The sequence below is a fragment of the Ambystoma mexicanum genome, chromosome 11, assembly GCF_040938575.1.
Source record: "Ambystoma mexicanum isolate Mex_15411 chromosome 11, UKY_AmexF1_1, whole genome shotgun sequence".
NCBI lineage: Eukaryota > Metazoa > Chordata > Amphibia > Caudata > Ambystomatidae > Ambystoma > Ambystoma mexicanum.
Window position 1 is genome coordinate 31,922,914 of NC_090934.1, and position 24,127 is coordinate 31,947,040.

At 44.4% G+C, this 24,127-nt stretch overlaps 1 protein-coding gene across 1 annotated transcript; it reads left to right on the plus strand.

The window, feature by feature from the left end:
• Positions 1-266: 266 nt before the first annotated feature.
• On the plus strand, positions 267-935 carry LOC138504894 (oligodendrocyte transcription factor 3-like). The gene has a single exon (XM_069625299.1). It carries the CDS (start codon positions 267-269, stop codon positions 933-935), a length of 669 nt encoding a protein of 222 aa, XP_069481400.1.
• Positions 936-24,127: the final 23,192 nt, after the last annotated feature.

A 24,127-nucleotide genomic window follows, 5' to 3' on the forward strand; every position in this document is an offset into this window, starting at 1 on the left:
CTGCACTGAAGACAGAGGGCCCTAGACTCCTGCACTGCAGACAGCGGGCCCTGAGACTCCTGCACTCCAGACAGAGGACCCTGAGACTCCTGCACTGCAGACAGAGGGCCCGAGACTCCTGCACTGCAGACAGATAACTACATAGATAGACTCAGGAGAGACCCTGAGCCCAGTGGACCCCAGCCAGAGGGCTCTGCTCCTGTGGCCCCTGTGGCCCCTTGCCTTGAGAGGCCCTTCTGGAGCTCCGCCTTGAGGAGGTCCAGGCCATGGACTCCGACGTCAGCTCCTTGTCTAGCAGAGCATCGTCTCCTGAGATGGGGGACAGTGGGAGCCCCAAGTTCCTCCACAGCCAGATGCTGGAAGCCTTCTGCAAGGGGCCGAGGGGGCGGCGAGAGGAGCGTGCCGCGGAGAAGGCCCAGGCCGCGAGGGGGGACCTGGAGGAGAACGGGCAGGACCTGCGTCTAAAGGTGAACAGCCGGGAGAGGAGGCGCATGCAGGACCTGAACCAGGCCATGGACGGCCTGCGGGAGGTCATGCCCTACTCGCAGGGCCCCTCCGTGCGCAAACTCTCCAAGATCGCCACCCTCATGCTGGCGCGCAACTACATAGTCATGCTGTCCAGCTCCCTGGACGAGACGAAGAAGCTGCTGGCAGAGGTGTATGGGGGCCACCAGAAGTACACCCCCCACTGCCCACCTGCGCCCCTCCCCGGCCTGGTGGGCCCCTCGGCCGGCCCGGCCTGCCCGGGGGCCGCGGGGTACCTGACCTTCAGGCCCATCGCCCACGATGCCCACCCTGGCGCCCCCGTCCTCCTGGGCAACTCTTACCGACACTTCTCAGAGCTGCCCTGCCCCTGCGCGTCCTGCCCCCCTGCTGGGCAGCACCTGGGCAGAGCCCCGGCCCACCACCTCCCGTCCTTAGGCAGCAGCAAGTAAACAGCGCCGCAGAGGCTGATATGCGGATGATGGGCGACAGGGCAGGGTGAAATATCACAGCCTGGCACACGACATCATTGCAAGCGACACTGGACACCCTTCAGTGCCAGACCTCACTGCAAGAGACAATGTACTGCCTCCAGTGCCAGACCCCAATGCAGGTGGCACCGAATGCTTTCTAGTGCCGCACAAAGCGGGCACTCCTGTATCAGACTTCATAGTGCCAGACATCACTGCAAGAGACAATGTACTGCCTCCAGTGCCATACCCCAATGCAGGTGGCACCGAATGATTTCTAGTGCCGGACTCCAATGACAACGCGGGCCGCCTGTATCAGACATCACGCAAGATACACTGTACACTCTCCAGTGCCAGACATCACTGCAAGATACACTGTAAACCCTCCAGTGCCAGACCTCACTGCAAGAGACCCTGTACAGCCTCCAGTGCCAAACCCCAATCCAGGTGGCATCGAATGCTTTCTAGTGCCGGGCAAAGCAGGCACTCCAGTATCAGACACCTTTGCAAATGTACACCCTCCAGTGCCAGACATCACTACAAGAGACAATGTACTCCCTCCAGTGTACACCCTCCAGTGCCAGACATAACTGCAAGAGACAATGTACTCCCTCCGGTGACAGACATCCCTGTGGGTGGCATCGAATGCTTTCTTGTGCCGGACACCAATGACAAAGCGTGCCGCTTGTATCAGACATCATGCAAGATACACTCTACACTCTCCAGTGCCAGACATCACTGCAAGAGACACTGTACACCCTCCAGTGCCAGGCATCACTGCAAGAGATACTCCAGTGCCAGACCTCAATGCAGGTGGCACCGAATGCTTTATAGTGCCGGACACCAGGGACAAATCGGGCTGTATCAGATAGCACTGCAAGAGACACTGCTTCCTCCAATGCCAGACATCAATTCAAGTGACACTGAACGCCTCGTAGTGCTGGAGAATACATTTCTGTGTCATACATCACTGGATGAGACACCGTACACCCACCAGGCCAGCATCAGACAGTGCTGCAAGAGAACACGTACGCTTTCCATAGCCAGACATCACTGCATGTGATAATGTATGTCTTCCAGCTGTTAGAGAGTATTGCAACAACCCACTGCAGCCCCTGCTAGATGACGCACTGCAGGCCGCGGACCCTGTGAGATGCAGGACACCAGTGACTGTATGGCATGGCCCCGTGCCAGAGAATGCCGCACGTTTCAGAGACTGCATAGGACCAGGTGACGCGGTATGAAACATGCTAGTCTTCACCAGGGCAACCCATGACTTTATGCCAGAATTGCGTGCCAGATGTGGGAAAGAACCACGATGCCAGTGCTAATGCAGATGGTATGTTACTGTGAAGCACTGCAAAAGAGAGAGTATGGTTACCCCCTATCACTTCACTGCAATAGACACTGCATGAAAACTTCCAGTGCAATTTAGAACTGCAATAGAAAGAGTGAGATAACTCTCAGTGCCAGGAAGCACTGCAAATTGCCAGACTTTCTGTTCCCTATGGAAGCCGTGTCTGAAGCCAAACTCGGCGGCGAAGGAGTTGTTGCTCTGCGCATGCGCCCGCCAGAGACTTGTTTATGAAGTGAACATTTATCCAGATACTTCTGTAAGGATGCCTTGCTCTGCGCATGCGCGGGCACTTTGTTCTGTATGAAGTGAACGTTTATCCAGATCCTTCTGTACGAATTAAACACATTCACGCGTTTATTTGCAGACTCGGTGCCAGTTATTTTTAGGGGAAGCTCTGGAGTGTTGGTGGGGGAGGGGCGGGGAGAGGGTGAGATGGGGCAACAGCTGCAAGGCGAGGTGGAAAGGAATAATAATAAATCGGCGGGAGGGGAGAGTTATGCAGGGGTAGGGGGCGAGCCGGTGCGACATGATGGCAAGGATGGAGAGTGGGGGCGGTGGGGGGCAGCTTGGAGTGCTGACGGGGACGTTGAGAGGGGGGTGGGGGCAGTCCTGGTTTTGCACATTGCATGCTGGCACTTCTAGCAGGGGAATGTTACTTAAACACAGGAAACTGCCAGACTCCTCAAGATGCAGTTGTTATCTGTGGTTCCTCTTTCGTGACTGTTGTATGATCATGGTTGTTGCCAGATGTGTAGCATGGGTTTGTGTTAAGACATAAGTCAAGTATTTAATATTAATGTGGTGGCTGTCTTTAAAACCAAATGTGAGGGCACTTTTTACACACAAAACATTTAAAAAAAAACTAAACTATTGGAAAAACAAGAGAGGAGAATGAAACACTGTTGCTGCTACTCTAATACAGGGACATATGTTGCAGGGCACCTTAATGTTTGCAAATTGAGTTTTCCTCTGTGGGATGGTTTTCTCAAAATGAACTTAGGCAGCAGCAGTCATTATCCCCACGTCCATCGATCCATGTCCCAGTTCTATCATTGCGAGAACTGCTGCTCCTCCTCAGTAACAGAGGCAGCTTTTGGTGCTGGGGAACCGGGGATGGTGACGAGGCACTTCCATTATAAATGATACAAGGTTAGTGAAGGCTGTAGATTTTTTACTATAGGAGAGTGAATATTTTCCTTAAATGTGTGTGAATGGCCAAGAGTAACGTGGGAGCTTGAGGCAATGTTAGGGGGTTAGTGGGGGTCCCCCCCCACTAAGAATTGTTTTCGAAATAAGGAGTTAAAATGGTAAATTTCACATCAAGACATTTTTATTTAAAAACGGTGTAAAAAAAACACATACAATTTACAGTTGGTTCTGTGAAAAAAAATCGAATAAAAGAATGCCAGGTCATAAACAGTACATAGGAACACTGTATAACATTTCATGATGCCTGTGCCACAATATAGGCTGACATTGACACCGATGCAAGTGTTTTTGTGCCTATGTTTATGATATAGGCCACCTTTCCCTTGTAAAACACCCATGTCGCATGTTATCAATATATGCCAATATTGCCACTGTAAAACACTCTCATGATGCTGATCAGTCTGCAATATTCCCAGCACTGCTACTGTAAAGCACATTTTCATGATGCATGTGATAAATACCAGCACAAGCCTGTAAACATTTTTTCATGCTGCCTTTGCCAAAATATATGCCAGTATTATGACTGTAAAACACTAATGCTGGTGCATAGAGTATACTCCAGCATGCCAATGTAAATCCTATTCATGGCGTGGGTTCTTCACATTCATGGTGCCTGTGCCCTGCCCCCTCAATGCACATGTAGAAACCGAAACACACACTCATTAAAATTCTCTTGCGCTCCACACACACATTGCATTCACCACATGCAAACACACAAACAAATGTTTTCCCCTTTTTTCAAGTAAATGTACCTTTTCAGTGTGGTGAGAGATGGTCCTTGTTAACTTTGGTTGATGCGCCAGCCAGTCCAAACCAGTAAGGCAGGCAGTGGAAGCTGCAACATGCGACCAGGGGTGTGGGGTGAGTTAAAAAAATAACTGCATCTAGGTAATGTCCAGGTAGGTCTGCGGGTACAGATGCTATTGGGTATTTACAAAAAATAAATGGATGAAAATAAACGAGATTACTAGAGATTTTGCAGTTCGGCACCAATGTCCTTTAGGCTCCAGCCCCAATGGAAGTAAAGGGGGGCCTAGAGATCGGCAAATGCAAGGAGCAGGTCCTAAAGCCCCACTGACCATGAAGGGGGGGCCTAGAGATCGGCAAATGCAAGGAGCAGGTCCTAAAGCCCCACTGACCATGAAGGGGGGGCCTAGAGATCGGCAAATGCCAGGAGCAGGTCCTAAAGCACCACTGACCATGAAGGGGGGGGCCTAGAGATCGGCAAATGCCAGGAGCAGGTCCTAAAGCCCCACTGACCATGAAGGGGGTGCCTAGAGATCGGCAAATGCAAGGAGCAGGTCCTAAAGCCCCACTGACCATGAAGGGGGGCCTAGAGATCGGCAAATGCAAGGAGCAGGTCCTAAAGCCCCACTGACCATGAAGGGGGGGCCTAGAGATCGGCAAATGCAAGGAGCAGGTCCTAAAGCCCCACTGACCATGAAGGGGGGGCCTAGAGATCGGCAAATGCAAGGAGCAGGTCCTAAAGCCCCACTGACCATGAAGGGGGGCCTAGAGATCGGCAAAAGCCCCACTGACCATGAAGGGGGGGCCTAGAGATCGGCAAATGCAAGGAGCAGGTCCTAAAGCCCCACTGACCATGAAGGGGGGCCTAGAGATCGGCAAATGCAAGGAGCAGGTCCTAAAGCCCCACTGACCATGAAGGGGGGGCCTAGAGATCGGCAAATGCAAGGAGCAGGTCCTAAAGCCCCACTGACTATGAAGGGGGGGCCTAGAGATCGGCAAAAGCCCCACTGACCATGAAGGGGGGGCCTAGAGATCGGCAAATGCAAGGAGCAGGTCCTAAAGCCCCACTGACCATGAAGGGGGGGCCTAGAGATCGGCAAATGCAAGGAGCAGGTCCTAAAGCCCCCCTGACCATGAAGGGGGGCCTAGATAAAGCCCCACTAACCATGCTTGGTTTGCAGGTATTGTAGTGGGCAAAAGTGCCTGGGACTGTCCTGCATGTAATTGCAAACTTCAATGTCAAAGCAAGTCAGTATATATATATATATATATATATATATATATATATATATATATATATATATATATATGTATATATATATATATATATATATATTACATGGCCACGGTAGTGGCCATGTAGTTATGGTTAAGTTGCTGTTTCCATAGGAGGAGCACTTTTTGGGTGGCTTATAACTTCGCTCTCCCTGGACGGATCCTCACCAAACTTTGCAAAAAAAGTAGTTGGGTCACTCTGAATTTTTATGCAAAGTTTGGTGAGGATTCGTCCAGGGGGGGAAAAGTTATAGGGGGGGTCCCAAAACTTTTTTTTTTTCCCATAGACTGAATGGGAAAAAACTGCGCACGGCTACAGCCCGAACCACTGGACGGATTTACACCAAATTTGCGGCAGGAGCGGCGGCCTGGTCCCAAAAGCCTGCTTTTGTAAATTTGGTGTAAATCTGTCCAGTAGTTTTTTAAAAAATGACCAAAATGTAAGGCAAAAAAATTAGTGATATCTGTGTTCGCTTCGCGGACGGACTTCCCTGTTCGCTCCGCGGACAGCACCCCGATTGGCCCATGGCCTTGTGTCATGTCCGCGGACATGCGACGTGTTCTTTGATTGGACGGCGAGGGGCGTGAAGCGTGTCAGATTTTCTGTGGCGCCCGCCATCTTGTATTCGCAGTCGACCGCGTACAGCGCAGTGAAACGTGGATAAAAAATTGTATTTAGTGCCGTGTGTTGGTGTGTAAGAGTGTTTGGGGAGGGTGGGGGAGTATGAGATAGGTTCAATGTTTTGTTTTTTTATGTGCTAGACGTTTTTGTTGCGTTCGATTTGTCCACGGAGAACACGGCTGTTCTGACATTTTGTAAATAAACTAAATGGTGGGGTGTTTAGAGGACGGAGTATGTGTCATTTTTGTTCGCAAGGAAGGTAAAAATGAGCTATGAACACTCGCGGTGTACTTAATTGTTCGTAAATACACAAACTGGGGGTGTCCTCAGGACGCTGTCCGTATTGTAATCTGTCTAGTTGAATGTGTTCTAAGAACACTCGCAGTGTCCCGAAATGGTTGCAATTACACAAAATGGGGGTGTTCTGAGAACGTTGTTTGTATTGTTCGTTGTCAGGGTGAAAGTGTTTTAAGAGCACTCCTTTTGTCCGCTAATAGTACAATTTCCTAGGGGCGTCAACCGACTTTTTGTCCACTAAAGAAACGATAAATCCGGCTGGTGTGCGCCGACATTATGTGATAATCCTATGACTGGCGCTATTTACCTGGCTGACTTGCTTTTGCGACACTAAATCATATCTCCTGCCCCTAAGCCTGATATTATCAAAGCATTCATATTCCCCGCCTCTCTCCGTGACGTTACAGGGTGCGTAATCAAACGCGCCCAGTCGTCTCCAGTACTACGCAACTTTACACAGAACCCGGAAGACAACACACATTATGTCACAACACAGCGCGCCACAATTCGGAATATGAAACTGTGATTTAAAAGCAAACAGCAAGATTGTAAATGTTGTAAAGTACATTTATTTGACACCAAATGTTTAGAGAATATTCAGAAATTTGCATTTGTCTTTGTTGTCGATCCGCAAAAGTTCATGTTTAGATACGCGATGTTCCTTTGCGGTACAGAGAGTGTTAGATCAGCTTACAACTCAGTGCGCCACAATTCGGAATATGAAACTGTGGTTTAAAAGTAAACAGCAGGATTGTACATTTGGTAAAGTACATTTATTTCACATGAAATGTTTAGTGAATATTCAGCGATTTGCTATTGTCTCTGCTGTCGATCAGCAAAAGTTTATTTGGAGCCACGCGTTGTTCCTTTGCGGTAGATAGGCTGTTGGTTTATGATAAAAGCAGTAAATGGTTGCTCTGATAATCGGAAGGTTGCTCCAACAACGAGTCATTAGACCACCCTATTGGTTGGTATGTTGTTTGTAGCCGCTAGTACTGCGTAAGGGCATATTGGTCCTTGGCGATTGTCCCATAAAATGGTGAGGGTCATGAAGTTGCATATTTGGACCTGCACCTGGCAGTTGAAGACCCCATCCGCTGAAGTCTGTAAATCGTGACATAGGCAAAATGGACCCACATACCTGTTTTAAAAAACATAAATTAGTATCACCAGCCGATCTTCATTAAAAATCATCATTTTATTTATTAGGGCGTGAAAATATTTGCTATCGAAGATAGTGCAACAGAGTATGTTAATAATAAAATAATAATATTTTCCCATTCATATAACGCTAAGAACCGTGAGGTATCTAAGCGGTGCTTATTATTAACCACGGTGTGTGGTGCTCATTTATCGACCACGGAAGGATGAGTTTGGCCTTGCCGGGATTCAAACTTGCGTTAGCAAGCTGTGCACGGATGTCAAAGCGAGCGCTGTACTCGCTGTGCCACTTGACAGGCTACAGTGAAGTGGCACAGCGAGTAGAGCGCTTGACCGCCTATAGACCGGTTACATTATTTCTATTAACCCACCCTGTGTCGTCTGCCTTTTTCAGAGCCCTCTAAACGACAGGGGATCAATTCGGCGGTGATAGTGCGCGGTAGAAAACATTATGCCACTTTCAACGAACAAGCGGTCTTTAATGCTACACTATTGTAATTATATTTGGTATAAAGTAATCTAAAGGGTAACTTACAGTACAATTGCAATTTACATTGTCTACGAGTGGTGCAGTCCCAAAATACGACTCCGCGTGTGCCAACGATCTTTCGCATAGTGATATAATATATAAAAGTGGTTTCGTTTCAGAAATTTCATCTTTATCTTCTCTTACGTTTTAGCAACACTCCTTCAAGAGAAGTCTTTCATCACAATCTCTGTCAAGGTCAAAACACAATACAACCTTATAGTCCGCTTCGTGAGCCTCTCCGGGGCCCGAGAAAAAAATGGAAGCAGCTGACCGTCACTGTGAACAAGCATAAATTCTTACTTTGCAACATTCTGTGTAAAGCCATCTGTAGAAGTTGTGGAAGCAGCTGACCTTCACTGTGAACAAGCATAAATTCTTACTTTGCAACATTCTGTGTAAAGCCATCTGTAGAAGTTGGTTTTTGCATGCCATGTTTGTATATTGTTTGCGTGATATTAAAAAAAGTTTGTTTAAAGGACGTTATGGTTCTAAGTTCAGCCGAAAGACCCCTGAAAATCGCAAGTTATGGTAAGCTTTGAAAAATAACTGGCGCCACCATCGTGCACTGCTAAGACTAACACCCAGGACATTAAAGATGACATCGCAAATGTCATTGATGAAATCACTGATGACATCACGTGTGTATGTACTTTTCATGGAATTTGTGTACTAGGGATTTTTATTATAATGTTGCGAAAAAAGTGTCAAGGATATTGCAATAAATATCATACCGTTATTAGTGCTTTGAACGATGCATTGATATAAATAGCATTGTATTATGGGATTCTATCTAGTATACTGAGCTACTAATGGAGAAACATAGCATCGAGTGCAGAGTACAAGATGAAAGTATAATTTGTGTAATGTTAATATGTTGAATAATGAAATAATAATTGTCCTGAAATGTTCAAAAATTCACAAAATGGGGTTGTTCTGAGGACGTTATTCGTATTGTGTGATTGCTTAGCTGTATGCAATGAGGGAATGGCACAGAGAGTAAAGTGTACGCCGTCCGCGGACACCGCGGCTGTTCGTGGACAGGGCGTGCTACATCCGGGTTTTTCCAGGAAATCCAACATGGAAAGAAGACTGTACGGATCAGCCAATCAAATTTCGAGGTGGTGGATTTGTGTTGAAAGAGACTGTGTGTGGTGAAGATGGCAGAAGTGGAGAAAGTCAGGGTGTTGGTGCTCTGAGATATGTTTGTGCATGGTTTACAGCAGTACGCTGAATGCAGGCATGTTGCAAAGAACTTTGTTGTGAAAGGAGTGGAGGTGGTGTGGAGCAGTGTGCCTGATTGCAATGTACAGGGAATTGTACAAGTTTGTGAGGATATGGCCATGATGAACAGTCCGCATGTGGTAGTTTTGCACTATGGTGCTTTCCATTTGGGCAACGACAGTGCCCCTACTTTGTTGGCTGATTTGAAGATCCTTCCAAATGCAAAAGTAATTTTTTCTGGATTACTACCTAGGGCAATATGGGACAATAGTTCAGTTTTTTGTCCTCAGCAAAATATTGCTAGGTGTGTCATCAACAGAGGCATGTGTGCCTTCATGCTTAGAGCTGGTATGTTCTTCTGTAACAATGAGAATATTGATGCCAGTAATGCTGTTAATTTTAAAGAAGATGGCATTTCTTTATCTTTTACGGGAAATGCCTTTCTATTTTGGAATGTAAGGGTTGCTTTGGAGAAGGTTATGTGAAGATTTTAGGAGTAAAGTAAGAAAAAAAAACAAGAAAGAAAATACAAAATAACAGGTGTCTGTCAAGCATCTTAAAAAAAAAATGGCTCTTTTCAGAGCCAACTTCAAAGGGGAAATGGGACACACTTTTTAAATTTACATTCACCACGCTCAGATTTTCGATGTGTCCGCGGACATGGCGGTAGTCCGCGGACATGAAAATCACTACGAGGGGGTTAGTATGTTCTATGTTACATGTAAATGAAGTCAGGGATATTATGGTTAAGTTGTGCACTAAAAACCTATGAAATTCAGTGAAAAAACTTTGTTAAAGGGACGTTATGGTTAAGTTGCGCTACTAAAAACCTATGAAATTCAGTGAAAAAACTTTGTTAAAGGGACGTTATGGCTCAAAGTAAAACCGAAAAACCCTTGAAATTCGGCAGTTATGGTAACATAAGCAACCATAACTCGCGCCACCGTGCACTGCTAACACTAACACCCAGGACATCAAAGATGACATCACAAATGTCATTGATGACATCACTGATGACATCACATGGCTGGCTCTCCCTTTTTATCCTTTACTGACATATCGAAGCCACATAGTTTTCTTCAGTAACAGTCAGGAAGTAAAAATTGAAAAGGTACTATATTTGTAGACTTAGGGTCCAGTCACATCATATGAAACATATACATAGCGGAAGATACAGGCTTGAAAGAGAGCAATCCTTTCTGTGCATGAAGATAATCATTATGGTTATCAGCACTTTCTCATAGTTTTATTTTTTATTACTCTACCTTCCCTCTATATGCTCATATTTGTATACATTATACTCACTCTCCATAGAGTGAATGGGAAAACATTTTTGCTCGCGCCTACAGCCCAAACCGCTGGATGGATTTCCACCAAATTTGGACCAGGTGCAGCGGCTTGGTCCCGAAAGCGTGCTTTTGCAAATTTGGTGAAAATCCGTCCAGTAGTTTTTTTTAAAATGACCAAAAAGTAGGTAAAAAAATTAGTGATATCTGTGTTGGGTTTGCGGACACACTTCCCTGTTCGCTCCGCAGAAAGTGTCCTGATTGGCCAATCGTCTTGCGTGATGTTCGCGGACATGAAAGTGTTCGCTGATTGGACGGCGTGGAGCGTGAAGCGCGTCAGATTTTTCGGTAGCGCCCGCCATCTTGGATTCGCGGACGTCCCCGGACAGCACGGTGAAACTTTGTTCAAAATGTGTATTTTGTAGAGTGTGTTGGTGTGTAGGAGTGTTTGGGGAGGGTGGGAGTGTATGAGATAGGATGAAAGTTGTGTTTTTTATGTGTTAGATGTTCTTTTTGTGTTCGCTTTGTTTGCGGCCATCACGGGTGTTCTGAAATGTTCTAAATAAACTGACTAGGGGGTGTTCTAAGGAGTCAATATGTGTCCGTTTTGTTCGCAAGCAAAGTGAAACTGTTCTAAGAACACTCGCGGTGTCCGGGGAGTGTTCGTAGGGGGTGTCCTGAGGATGCTGTCCGTATTGTTTTCTGTCAAGTTGAATGTGTTCTAAGAACAAGCCCGGTGTCCTGAAATGTTCGCAAATAAACAAAATGGGGGTGTTCTGAAGACGCTTCTAAGAACACTCGCGGTGTCCGGGGAGTGTTCATAGGGGGTGTCCTGAGGACGCTGTCCGTATTGTTCTCTGTCAAGTTCAATGTGTCCTAAGAACACTCGCGGTGTCCCGAAATGTTCGCAAATAAACAAAATGGGGGTGTTCTGAAGACGCTTCTAAGAACACTCGCGGTGTCCGGGGAGTGTTCGTAGGGGTTGTCCTGAGGACGCTGTCCGTATTGTTCTCTGTCAAGTTGAATGTGTCCTAAGAACACTCACGGTGTACTGAAATGTTCGCAAATAAACAAGATGGTGGTGTTCTGAAGACGCTTCTAAGAACACTCGCGGTGTCCGGGGAGTGTTCGTAGGGGGTGTCCTGAGGACGCTGTCCGTATTGTTCTCTGTCAAGTTGAATGTGTCCTAAGAACACTCGCGGTGTCCTGAAATGTTCGCAAATAAACAAAATGGGGGTGTTCTGAAGACGCTTCTAAGAACACTCGCGGTGTCCGGGGAGTGTTCGTAGGGGGTGTCCTGAGGACGCTGTCCGTATTGTTCTCTGTCAAGTTGAATGTGTTCTAAGAACACCCGCGGTGTCCTGAAATGTTTGCAAATAAACAAAATGGGGGTGTTCTGAAGATGTTTTTGAGAACACTCCCGGTGTCCTGAAATGTTCGTAGGGGGTGTCCTGAGGACACTGTCCGTATTGTTCTCTGTCAAGTTGAATGTGTTCTAAGAACACCCGCGGTGTCCTGAAATGTTCGCAAATTAACAAAATGGGGGTGTTCTGAAGACGCTTCTAAGAACACTCGCGTGTCTGGGGAGTGTTCGTAGGGGGTGTCCTGAGGACGCTGTCCGTATTGTTCTCTGTCAAGTTGAATGTGTCCTAAGAACAGTCGCGGTGTCCTGAAATGTTCGCAAATAAACAAAATGGGGGTGGTCTGAAGACGCTTCTAAGAACATTCGCAGTGTCCGGGGAGTTTTCGTAGGGGGTGTCCTGAGGACGCTGTCCGTATTGTTCTCTGTCAAGTTGAATGTGTCCTAAGAACACTCGCGGTGTCCTGAAATGTTCGCAAATAAACAAGATGGTGGTGTTCTGAAGACGCTTCTAAGAACACTCCCGGTGTCCTGGAATGTTCGTAGGGGGTGTCCTGAGGACGCTGTCCGTATTGTTCTCTGTCAAGTTGAATGTGTTCTAAGAACACCCACGGTGTCCTGGAATGTTCGCAAATAAACAAAATGGGGGTGTTCTGAAGACGCTTCTAAGAACACTCGTGATGTCCGGGGAGTGTTCGTAGGGGGTGTTCTGAGGACGCTGTCCGTATTGTTCTCTGTCAAGTTGAATGTGTCCTAAGAACACTCGCGGTGTCCTGAAATGTTCGCAAATAAACAAGATGGTGGTGTTCTGAAGAAGCTTCTAAGAACACTCCCGGTGTCCTGGAATGTTCGTAGGGGGTGTCCTGAGGACGCTGTCCGTATTGTTCTCTGTCAAGTTGAATGTGTCCTAAGAACACTTGCGGTGTCCTGAAATGTTCGCAAATAAACAAGATGGTGGTGTTCTGAGGACGTTTCTAAGAACACTCGCAGTGTCCGGGGAGTGTTCGTAGGGGGTGTCCTGAGGACGCTGTCCGTATTGTTCGTTGTTAAGTTGAAAGTGTTCTAAGAACTATCGCGTTGTTCTGAAATGTTCGTAGGGGGTGTCCTGAAAACGGTGTCCGTATTGTTCGCTGGCAAGTTCAAAGTGTTCTAAGAACACTCACATTGTTCGCGGACATTAAAAGTTTCCCATAGATCATAGTTGAAATGTTTGACTCTATGGATGTCATATGCTGCGGTGGTTGTTGCCAGGGCATACAGTCTTGGGTGCATGGCCAAATGGCCATGCACCCAAGACTGTATGCCCTGGCAACAACCACCGCAGCATATGACATCCATATTTGCTTATAACTTTGGGTGAAAAACAAATGTATAAGGAACAAAGGTATTATATACTATGGATGTGATATGCTGCTATGGTTGTCATTATTATTGTATACTTACTGTTTAGTCTAGTAATGGGATTCCATGTTTTTCTTCTTCATTTCTGTGATAAAAGAAAATAGCATGTTAGTATTAGTATTTTGTAATGACTTATTACATTGTATAAGCAATATACTTTTATTTTTTTTCGACCCTCATATTTAGTAGAGTACAAATCAGAGTACTGTGCAATTTGCTCAGTTTCTGTATTTGTTGCTAAAATCATTGGGTCTGTGGGAGAAAAAAAAATCCATGTTGGATTAAAAAAAAAACCTTTTTCTGTTATGCTACAGTTTATTTGTTTGTTTGTTTTCAGTGTTCACTTGTTGTTTCTGGCTAATGCTTTATACTTTGCTTTGTTGTATTTTTTTTGGAGCAGTAACAGAGTCTTCATTTGTTTTGATATTATAAAATTTTGGAGCAGTTAGATACCAATTGGCGTATTCTAACTGTCTATTTTTTTTATATATTTTAGTGGTTTTGATTTATCTATTTGGATATTGTTAAATTTTGGGACAGTTAGATACCAATTGGCGTATTCTAACTGTGTATTTTTTGGCCTAATTTAGTGGTATTCATTTATCTCATTAGTTGTTGTAGAATCTTTGAGCTGTTAGATAGCTGTTGGAGTATTCTAACAGTTTATATTATTTTAACACAAATGTATAATTTTGGGACAGGTAGATACCAATTGGCGTATTCTAACTGTGTATTTTTTGGTCTAATTTAGTGGTATTCATTTATCTGATTAGTTGTTGTAGAATCTTTGAGCAGTTAGATAGCTTTTGGAGTATTCTAACAGTTTATATTTTTTTAACACAAATTTACTTAAAGGTTTAAATACAGTTTATTTATCAAATTTTGGTTTTAAGAACATCAAATAAGCGTTTGTAAGATTTGCTGGTAATCTCTGCTTTAGAGTAATGGTACTATCATTACATTCAAACCATCCACATTTCTTTTTTATATATGCCGTGTAGTGCCCTGAATTGGTTGTGGCTCCTGCGTGGTAGATTATACCTATTGTTGTGAAGGTTTTCTTACCAAGTTATATTTGACTATGTGTGAATCCAGTCAGCTTGCAGTTGTTTTTCGTACCATCTGCATTGTAACGTAGAAGCATTAGTATTACGTATTTACTATGTGTTTGTATTACTAACGTGGATCGATTATCTGAATTGCAGGTAGAGCATAATCTACCATGGTTTGCATTTTGTACAAGTTGCTGAAATGGAATGGATTCACAATTTGGTATTGATATATAATTTATGACAGAGAAGGTGAGGCAGAAACAGAAACAAAAACAGGAGAATTTGGGGTTTCAACATGATTGGTATTAGGTGAAGAAGGGATGGAAGTCTCATCAAAACGTTTTGGATTATGGAGAGGGTTTGGGGATAATTGACTGGGATATGGTGAGGAGGGACAAGCACATGTGGGGCAATGGTACGAGGTTTTTGGTTTGAAATGATTTTCTACAAAAGTTTTTAAATTATTAAAATTAGACAACAATACATCCATTTTTTCTTCTATATTGTGAAGACTGTTATCCATAACACGGTTTTCTGAAGTTTTTTCTATTTTGGTATGCTCTGTACAAAAAAATAATATATATGTTAAATGTATATAAAAAAAATAATAAATAAATGGTTTATATTATAAAGTGTTTACCATTAGTTTCACTATCTTGTGACATTTCTTCATGTGGGAAATTGTCCTCTAGCCATTCCAGAGTACTAGACATTTCTGTGAGAAAAAAAAAAGATAATATATTTTTTAATCTAATACAGAAAGTTTATAAATATATGAGTAAAATGAAGTACACTTACTATTTCTGGTAAGATAAGTCCTATGTATTCAGTGGGTCTGGTCTTGTTCTCAGTTCTGTTGTGTCTGTGAGGTAATTATGTTGGAAGCCAATTTATCTTCTTGTGGTATATTCCATTTCAGAACATATTGTATTTAAATGAATGGTTAGTGTGTTACATATATGGGTTACATTTCTTATGTATTACTATATATAATGTGTTTGTGTGCTGCTTTTTGAATTTGTTAAATGTTCCTATATTATGATATAACAATCAAACATACCCCACCACCCCCCCCCCCCACAGTTTTTAGGTAGTGGTACTGTTCTCCGAACATGTCCGCGAACATTAAATAAGTTTGCGGACATCAAGTTCATAAGAAGAGATCTAGTCAGTTCCATATGACATGTATATAAAGTCAAAGTCATTATTGTTAAGTTGTGCTACTAAAAAACTATGAAATTCAGTGAAAAAACTTTGTTAAAGGGACGTTATGGTTAAGTTGCGCTACTAAAAACCTATGAAATTCAGTGAAAAAAACTTTGTTAAAGGGACGTTATGGTTAAGTTGCGCTACTAAAAACCTATGAAGTTCAGTGAAAAAACTTTGTTAAAGGGACGTTATGGTTCCAAGTAAAACCGAAAAACCCTTGAAATTCGCCAGTTATGGTAAGCTAAGCAACCATAACTCGTGCCCCCACCGTGCACTGCTAAGACTAACACCCAGGACATCAAATATGACATCACAAATGTCATTGATGACATCACTGATGACATCACATGTCTGGCTCACTATTTTTTCTTTTGCTGACATATCTAGGCCACATGGTTTTCTTCAGTAACAGTCAGAAACTAAGAATTTTACTTTATTTGTAGACATATCCTTCTAGTAGGTTCTTACAGTAATTCCCTTAGAGTACTGTCACATCTTATGAAACATATACATATGGGAAAACACAAGCTTGAAAGACAGCAATCCTTTTTGTGCATAAAGATAATCACTAGACTTACGAGCACTTTCTGATAGTTCTGTTGTTTTTTTTATGGCTGTACTTTCCCTGTATATGGTCATATTTGTATACATTGTACTCACACTACTTTCCTTAGGGTCCAATCACATCAAGTGATACATATACATAGGGTAAATAGCAGCTTTGATACAGAGCAATCATTTATTTGCATGAAACTAATCAGTTAAGTTATGAATTGTTTCTGCTACTACTTGTGCTTTTTTGCTAACTTCACTTTCCCTGTATATACCCATATTGGTATGTGTTCTTGTGTCTTTGTGATTTGTCTATAGTAATGCAATTATGTAATACATGGGTTTTATTAGCTACTTATTACATATTTCACAGTACACAAAAATCTATTAAGAAAACAATTATCATTTCATTATTCAACATATTAACATTACGAATATCATACCTTCATCTTGTACACTGCACACAAGGTTATGTTTCTGTATGAGTAGCTTAGTATACTAGATAGAACCCCATAATAGGATGCTATTTATATCAATGCATCGTTCAATGCACTTATTAGGGTATATTTCTTGCAATGATTCTTGACACTTTTTTCGCAACATAATAAGAATCCCTTCTACACATATTTCATGAGAAGTACATACACATGGGATGTCATCAGTGATGTCATCAATGACATTTGTGATGTCATCTTTGATGTCCTGGGTGTTAGTCTTAGCAGTGCACGGTGGTGGCACGAGTTATGGTTGCTTAGCTTACCATAACTGGCGAATTTCAAGGGTTTTTCGGTTTTACTCGGAACCATAACGTCCCTTTACAAACAAAGTTTTTTCACTGAATTTCATAGGTTTTTAGTAGCGCAACTTAACCATAACGTCCCTTTAACAAAGTTTTTTTCACTGATATATATATATATATATATACATATATATATACAGGGTTTGAAATTGGCAGGAGCTGTGAGCTATGAACTCATGCTTGTAGCCTAGAAGAGCCTGGTTGGCTTCATGCAAATAGCTACCAGGGGCTACGTTTGTCTCTCCAGGCTAGCTGGTGCCATTCAAACATATATTCCTGTCACCTTCTCTGTGTGTTTGGGAATGTTTATAAAGGAGCATTAAGACATTTAGGAGACATTGTAAAGGAAATTTTGTCATACAAAATGGACAAAAGGTTATAGTGTAGAAGTTAGATTTGCAGCTCGGCCAGTGCTTGCTCAGGTATCTCCTGCTTACTGGCTGATGTCCGATAGCCAGGAGCTACTTTTAGCTCCTGCTCATCTAACCCTTATTTCAACCCTTCTAATGGGTAGTGGAACCCAGATACCCTGCGCTCGAAATTATACAGATTCTGGTTTCCAGTAGGGTTTGTATTATTTCATTAATAATCTAAAGGGTCAGCCGACACGTGTTTCGACCCCTCCGGGTTCTTATCAATGCTGAAGTAGTTCATTTTCGGTTACCACATTTGGCAGATCAGGGTTAGTTCTCATTCGTCCATGTTGGGTTTCGGAGGGAGGTCCAATTCCGTCCCTACTGTCTGACAATGGGCTCGGGTTGTCTGGCCTGTTGGCTTGTGTGTGAAACCAACAGGTAGGTATGCCCTATTACCCACCAAACACTAGGGCTAATAATCATAATACTATCACTAAAGGTATGCCTAAGGTGGGCGATAAATGCACGACAATATAAATCCCCAAATGTTTTCTTTTTATCGAATAATATGTGATTCCCCAGACAATGAATTTCAGACATGTGGACACATTTACTTACAGAAAATTATGAACCACTTTGCCATTAGTAATTTGGAAATACTGAGTGCTCCCCTTGTAAAGTGAAGGAGGTAGCACCAAAAGAGACAATAGCATGGGACAATATATACATATAGAAACCTTGGTTCTTGATTTTTACAGACAATGGATGACAAGTACTTTTCACGAATGAATACAGACCTGGCTTTTTGCCATGTGGCGTGCACACCCCTGTGGACAATGAAAAGGCCTCAAGAGTGATAACTCAACGACCCTTGATATGATATGATATGGCATTTACAATGCGCCTACAGATAAGTGTTTCAAGGTGCGACGAGGTAAGGGAGGGGGAACAGAGGGAAGACAGAGACAGCAATCTTACTAGGCCAGGTGACATTGAGATCGCGCAAGTGCAGGGGAGGGGGGAGGAGGAAAGTGCGGGTGGTAAGGGGAAGGGGGCAGTACAGCACATAGGATAACAGTAAAATAGATTAAACAATAAATAAAAAAGTGCGGCCAGCTGGTGGCAAGGGTAAGTGCAGACATCAGGTGTCAAGTGCTGGTAGGGGGCTGTAGGGATACAGAAACAGCCCCCAAGTGCAAGGATTGCGAGGGGGGCAGTGCAGGTGTGCAACTGGCGGGAGGGGACCTGGGCCCGGGATCAGAGGGTAGCCAGGTAACCAGTGCAGTTTCAGTTTTGACCAGGAGATCAGCAGGGAGAGGAGGAGAGAAAGCAGAGGAAGGTCTTACGGTGCTTCCGGAACCGGAGATGGTTCTCCTCAAGTTTCAGAGAGGCAGAGAGGCTGTTCTAGAGGGAGGCCCCAGCTGAAGAAAGAGATCTACCACCAACTCGTTGCTTGGAGAAGCGACTGACCCTGAGGGAGTTGGAGGCAGTTGAGCGAAGAGTTCGAGAAGGAAAATATTTAGGAAGAGAGAGTTGAAGGTATTGGGGCCACAAGCCCCAGAAGGCCTTGTGGACAATGCAGAGGGTTTTGAACTTTATCCTCGCCCCCACTGGGAGCCAGTGCAGAGATTTCAGTCCTGGAGAGATACGATCCCTGTGCTTGAGGCCAAGGACAAGTCTCGCAGTCCTGTTTTGAATGAGTTGCAGAGGGCGGAGAGTAGAGGCAGAGGCAGATTTAGAAAGAGGCTGTTGCAGTAGTACAGCCTAGAGAGAACCAGAGCTCTGGAGACAGTGAGCTTCTGGGGGAAGGAGAAGAAAGGAAGAATACCTCTGCGGAGGTGCAGCTGCTAGTGTGACTTCTGGGAGACGTCAGAGATGTGAGGAGAGAATGAGAGTGTGGAGTCGAAGTGACTGAGAGTGTGGACGCAAGGTTTTTGGCCTCAGAGGTGGGAGCAGGAAGAGGGCCAAGAGAGGCCGGCCAGAGGGTGACAGGAAAGGAGGGAGCAGGTGTGCCGATGAGAAGAATCTCAGTCTTACTGGCATTAAGGCAGAGATCATTGGCGGTACACCACTCCTGGATAGCAGACAGACAGTCAGAGGTGAGAGAAGGAGAAGAGGTGGCAGAAGGGAGCCTGAAAATGAGTTGAGTGTCATCCGCATAGCACTGAAAGTTGGGGCAGAGAGCGGCAATGCGGTGGGCAAGCAGTGCCAGGTACTGGTTGAACAGCCAGGGAGAGAGGTCAGACCCCTGGGGAACACCACAGGTAGATATAGAGATAGGGAGAGGAGGGACCTAAGTTGGACCTGGGAGGGTCGATCGTAGAGGAAAGAAGTCAGCCAAGCCTGGGCCTGATTGGTGATACCCAGGTTATCACGGAGACGGTTGAGCAGGATGGCATGGCTGACCATATCAAAGGCAGAAGAGAGATCAAGTAGGATGAGGACACGGGGTGTTGGAATCGAGGTTGAATCGTGGCCTCTTACCTTCCATCGCCTGTTACCTTGATCTTCTCGAAGTCCTGGGAAGCCCTGACTATGTCCCCCTAACAAGGGCCTGCCAATGACTTGGTCAACACCTTTCTGTAATGAGGTTATCAGCATATTATCAGGGTAATGGGGCACCGCTGTCCCCTTACCAAGGGCCTGCCAATGACTTGGTCAACACTTTCCTGTTATCTGGCCCCATTAACCTGATAATATGCTGAAACCTGATAACAGGAAGGCGTTGACCAAGTCATTGGCAGGCCCTTTTTAAGGGGACAGCAGTGCCCCATTACCCTGATAATATGCTGATGACCTGATAACAGAAAGGTGTTGATCAAGTCATTGGCAGGCCCTTGTTAGGGGGACAGCGGTGCCCCATTAACCTGATAATATGCTGATGACCTGATAACAGAAAGGCGTAGACCAAGTCATTGGCAGGCCCTTGTTAAGGGGACAGAATGTGTGATTCTGGAAATGCATCGGAGGGACAGGGCCTCCATATCCTTGTCCTTTACTGCTTTTTATCGTGTGTTCCTGTCATGTTTTCTGCGCAGGAGTTCATGTGGGACTATACCCTTATGGCACCCATGAGAGGGGGTACAACCCTGTGCCCCTAGTGTATGTTTTTGGGCACCTGTGTGTGGTCCATAGAGCAGGGTACGGGCTGGTGGCAGCTCTGTGCTGAATTGACTGGTGCCCTGAGCTTCCTCCCTTTTGGGATGCCCAGGTCCTGTCATTGGAATTGGTAGATTCCTGACGGAGACAAGATGGCCCTCGTGGCCTCTTACCTTCCATCGCCTGTTACCTTGATCTTCTCGAAGTCCTGGGAAGCCCTGACTATGTCCCTTCCCCATGACTGGCTGTTGGGTGGAAGTTCCATATATGGTAGTGTGGGGAAGTGCTGACCAGACTGGTTGGAGCCTTCCCAACGACCGTATGTGGTGGGTACACCTGTGGGTGGGACCTGGGTGAATGGAGTGTGTGACCAATATGCACTTCTTGTTGTGGATGTCTGATTTCTGGTGTTTAACACAATGACTGAGACAGCCCTGCCCGAAACTGGTTTGAATGCAGTGTGTAGTGTTGAATGGTGTGGTACTTGTCCGAATCTACATTCTGTACATTCTGTGTTGTGAGTGTCTGGATGGAGAAGAATGGCCTGAATGCACTGTGTGCCTGAACGGCTGACAGACTGCTGAATGCCCTTCGTAGTGATTGGATGCTTAAGTGTGACCCAGCGGAATGAATGGGAGATCAACAGTATATCTGGGGGCCTCTCACTGCTAGGGATCGTGTTCAGCTGAAGTCCAAACTACGAAGAGTAACTGGAGTGAAACTGAAGCTTGACCTTGAAGCCCTGCTGGAAGAGAAGGACTGCTGTTGCTCTCCCTCAGCAATCTGAAAGCTGCTGTGTCTCCAAGGACTGACCCAGAGAGGACCTCGTAAGGCGCCCTGTTCCCGAGCTACGAGGGACCATCGTGCACCAGCTGATCTTTGCCAAACCTCCCTGGTAGACAGACCTATGACAGGCTGCCGACCGGAGACAAGGACTGCCACGGAATCCCAAAGAGAACGCCCGGACTGTTGTCCGCCACTGTCAACGCCCACCGTTGCCGACCGTAGCCGCTGTGCTCACGTTGCCTATGAACCTTCGATTCACTGATGCGCTTGTCCGCACCGCCGCCCGCCTTATCCCGCCGGAGAAGGCCAGGCCGTCGACGTGCCGATGAGCATCCGCCGGTGGGTTTCCCGCCACCCAAAGACCACAGAGACACCGACGACTCGACGCCCTTGCTGGGCCACAGTTCTTCAAACTCTTTGCGGTCCAGAACTATATATTTTTTTTATTTTTATTTTTTATTTGAAACTTCAGACTTAAATGCCTCAGTGCTCACACTATGGCATCAGACGTTTGTTACAGCATAAAGGTTTTTTGTTGAAATTCTTCGCTAAACATACAATTTAGTATTAGCAATGACACTTCAGCACCATGTCTAAAAGAAAAACAAGGAAGACAACAAACTTTCGATCAATAATCATATAAAAGCCTACAGCTCCAAAGAGTCTATAAAGTCCACCACAGCGCAACTTAATTTTACTGAACTGCGATCCATTGCATATGACCACCAGTCCAGAGATTCAGAATTCACTGGACTGAAGCTACCCAAGTGCAGAATCCGTTTTTGCATGGTCTGAGTACATTTTGTTAGTAGTTCTAAAGATTCAATTTCTTTCAGACAGAAGCGACACTTATTATCATTTACTTCTTTTGAGTGACGAAGCCACATCATCGCCCTGGTTTTTATTAAATTTAGACGAATACGCAGAAATTGCTCACGATGATGTCGGGTAGGACAATTTGTTAGGTAGCGGCATGGTACACCTAGCTTATGTGCTCCCAACCCAGAGTCTAAAGTCGTTGGCATCTTTAGGCGTTTGTCATTATTTTGAATTCAACATGAAAGTTCGAATTTTTTTTTCACGGATTGTGGTCTCATTACCAAGGCTTCTACTGTTAGATCGGCGTGTATTAGGATCTGCTCCATACATTGTTTCCACTCTTCAAGAAGATTTGATTTTCCCGTGCCTGGTCTGGCGGAAAAAACTTGATAAGCTGGTGGAATTGGCGTCGAGATCATTTTCCGCAGAGCCATCAAAGATTTCCACATGACACATGCATGAAGAGAATTCAGAGAGAGTTCATATCTTAGCTGCCTCATTGAAATATAAGCCGGTAGCTTCAAAACTCGCCGCCAAAAGATGCCTTCTAATTTCTGCCAAAAGGTGATGTCAATGTTCCATCCCGCTTCAGACCCAAAAGTTAAAGCCGGAACTACTTTTTGGGTATAAAATGTCATTACGGGGGTTAAGGTGAATTTTCCGTAGGTTTTATACAACAACTGAGCTTGGATACTCAACTGAATCATTCGATTTGTCAAGTGGCTCTTCCAATGCTGTTCGCACAATGAATTGTTAAATGAAATTCCCAGGTATCTTATTGAGTCTACCACATCCAGATGTTTCTTGTCAATTTTCCATCTAAATTGACGTTTATTTTTGGTATTTGTTCGACCAATGATGATAATCTTGGTTTTTTCAGTATTTAGTACCAAATCATTTTTATTAAGATAGTCATGTAGATTTGTTATTTGTCGTTGTAAACCTATTGGGGTCTTATCTAAGAGAACTACGTCATCAGCGTAAATAATACATCCGATTTCTGTGTTGTTTAAAGTAGGCAGAAAACATCTTATGTTTTTACGGTGAGCTGGAATATCAGCAATAAACAGTTTGAATAACTCGGCAGCCAATGGGCAGCCTTGCTTCATGGCCATATTTGTAGATATCTGGTTAGATAAGGTGCCTTGGTTATTTAATCTTATGCTGATGACGGTATTTGAATACAACGCTCTTATAAGTTCAATTAAGTTACTGGGACATTTCCAATTTTCCAATTTTTGCCACAATTTAGATCGATTGATGCTATCAAAGGCACCCCGTAAATCAATGAAAGCTACATACAATGGTGTTTTTGTTCTTAAACTTTCAAGTTTCAGAATAGTCATTAGTAGGAGGTTCACTTCGACACCAACACCTTTGGTAAAGCCTGTTTGCCGTATGTATGGAATTTGTTCCACTACAGACCATTGTACCAGCTTCTGGCGTAAGAAAGAAGCAGATATTTTCCCAATAGTATCTGACAGGGCAATCGGGCGATAGTTTGTTGGATCTGCCCGATTTCCCTTTTTATAAATGGGGACAATTATTGCTTCGCGCCAAGAGACCGGAATCGTCATTGTTACTGATAACCGTAGGAACAATGATTGCATGAACATTGCCCATTCCTCATCATGTTTTTTCAACATTACGTTGGTTATTAGATCTGGACCAGCGGCATGTGAATTTTTCAGGGTCCGTATTACAGCTTTATATCTTCGGCTGAAATTTGCATGTTCCATGATGATAGTTATGTTCAGCAGGTCTTATTTCTTCATGCTGTGGATTACTGAAGATTTTTGCGAAGTGAAGTTCCCATTGTAATGCATCGATCCCATTTGACAATGCAGAGTGATGTTTTGAGTTTCCTGTGTTCAGGATTGCCCAGATTTCTCGAGAATTCCCCTGGACTAACTGTTTCATTAGTAACTCTGCTTTGTCTTGTTCAATAATAATTTTTGGGGATTTTAACCAATTCCGATACAATTGTCAACGCTTTTTAATTGCAATTTTGATGGACCCTATTGCAATACACGATTT

Coding starts and splice junctions, on each gene's coding strand:
- LOC138504894 (XM_069625299.1), top strand. CDS start 267: ATGGACTCCGACGTCAGCTCCTTGTCTAGCAGAGCATCGTCTCCTGAG.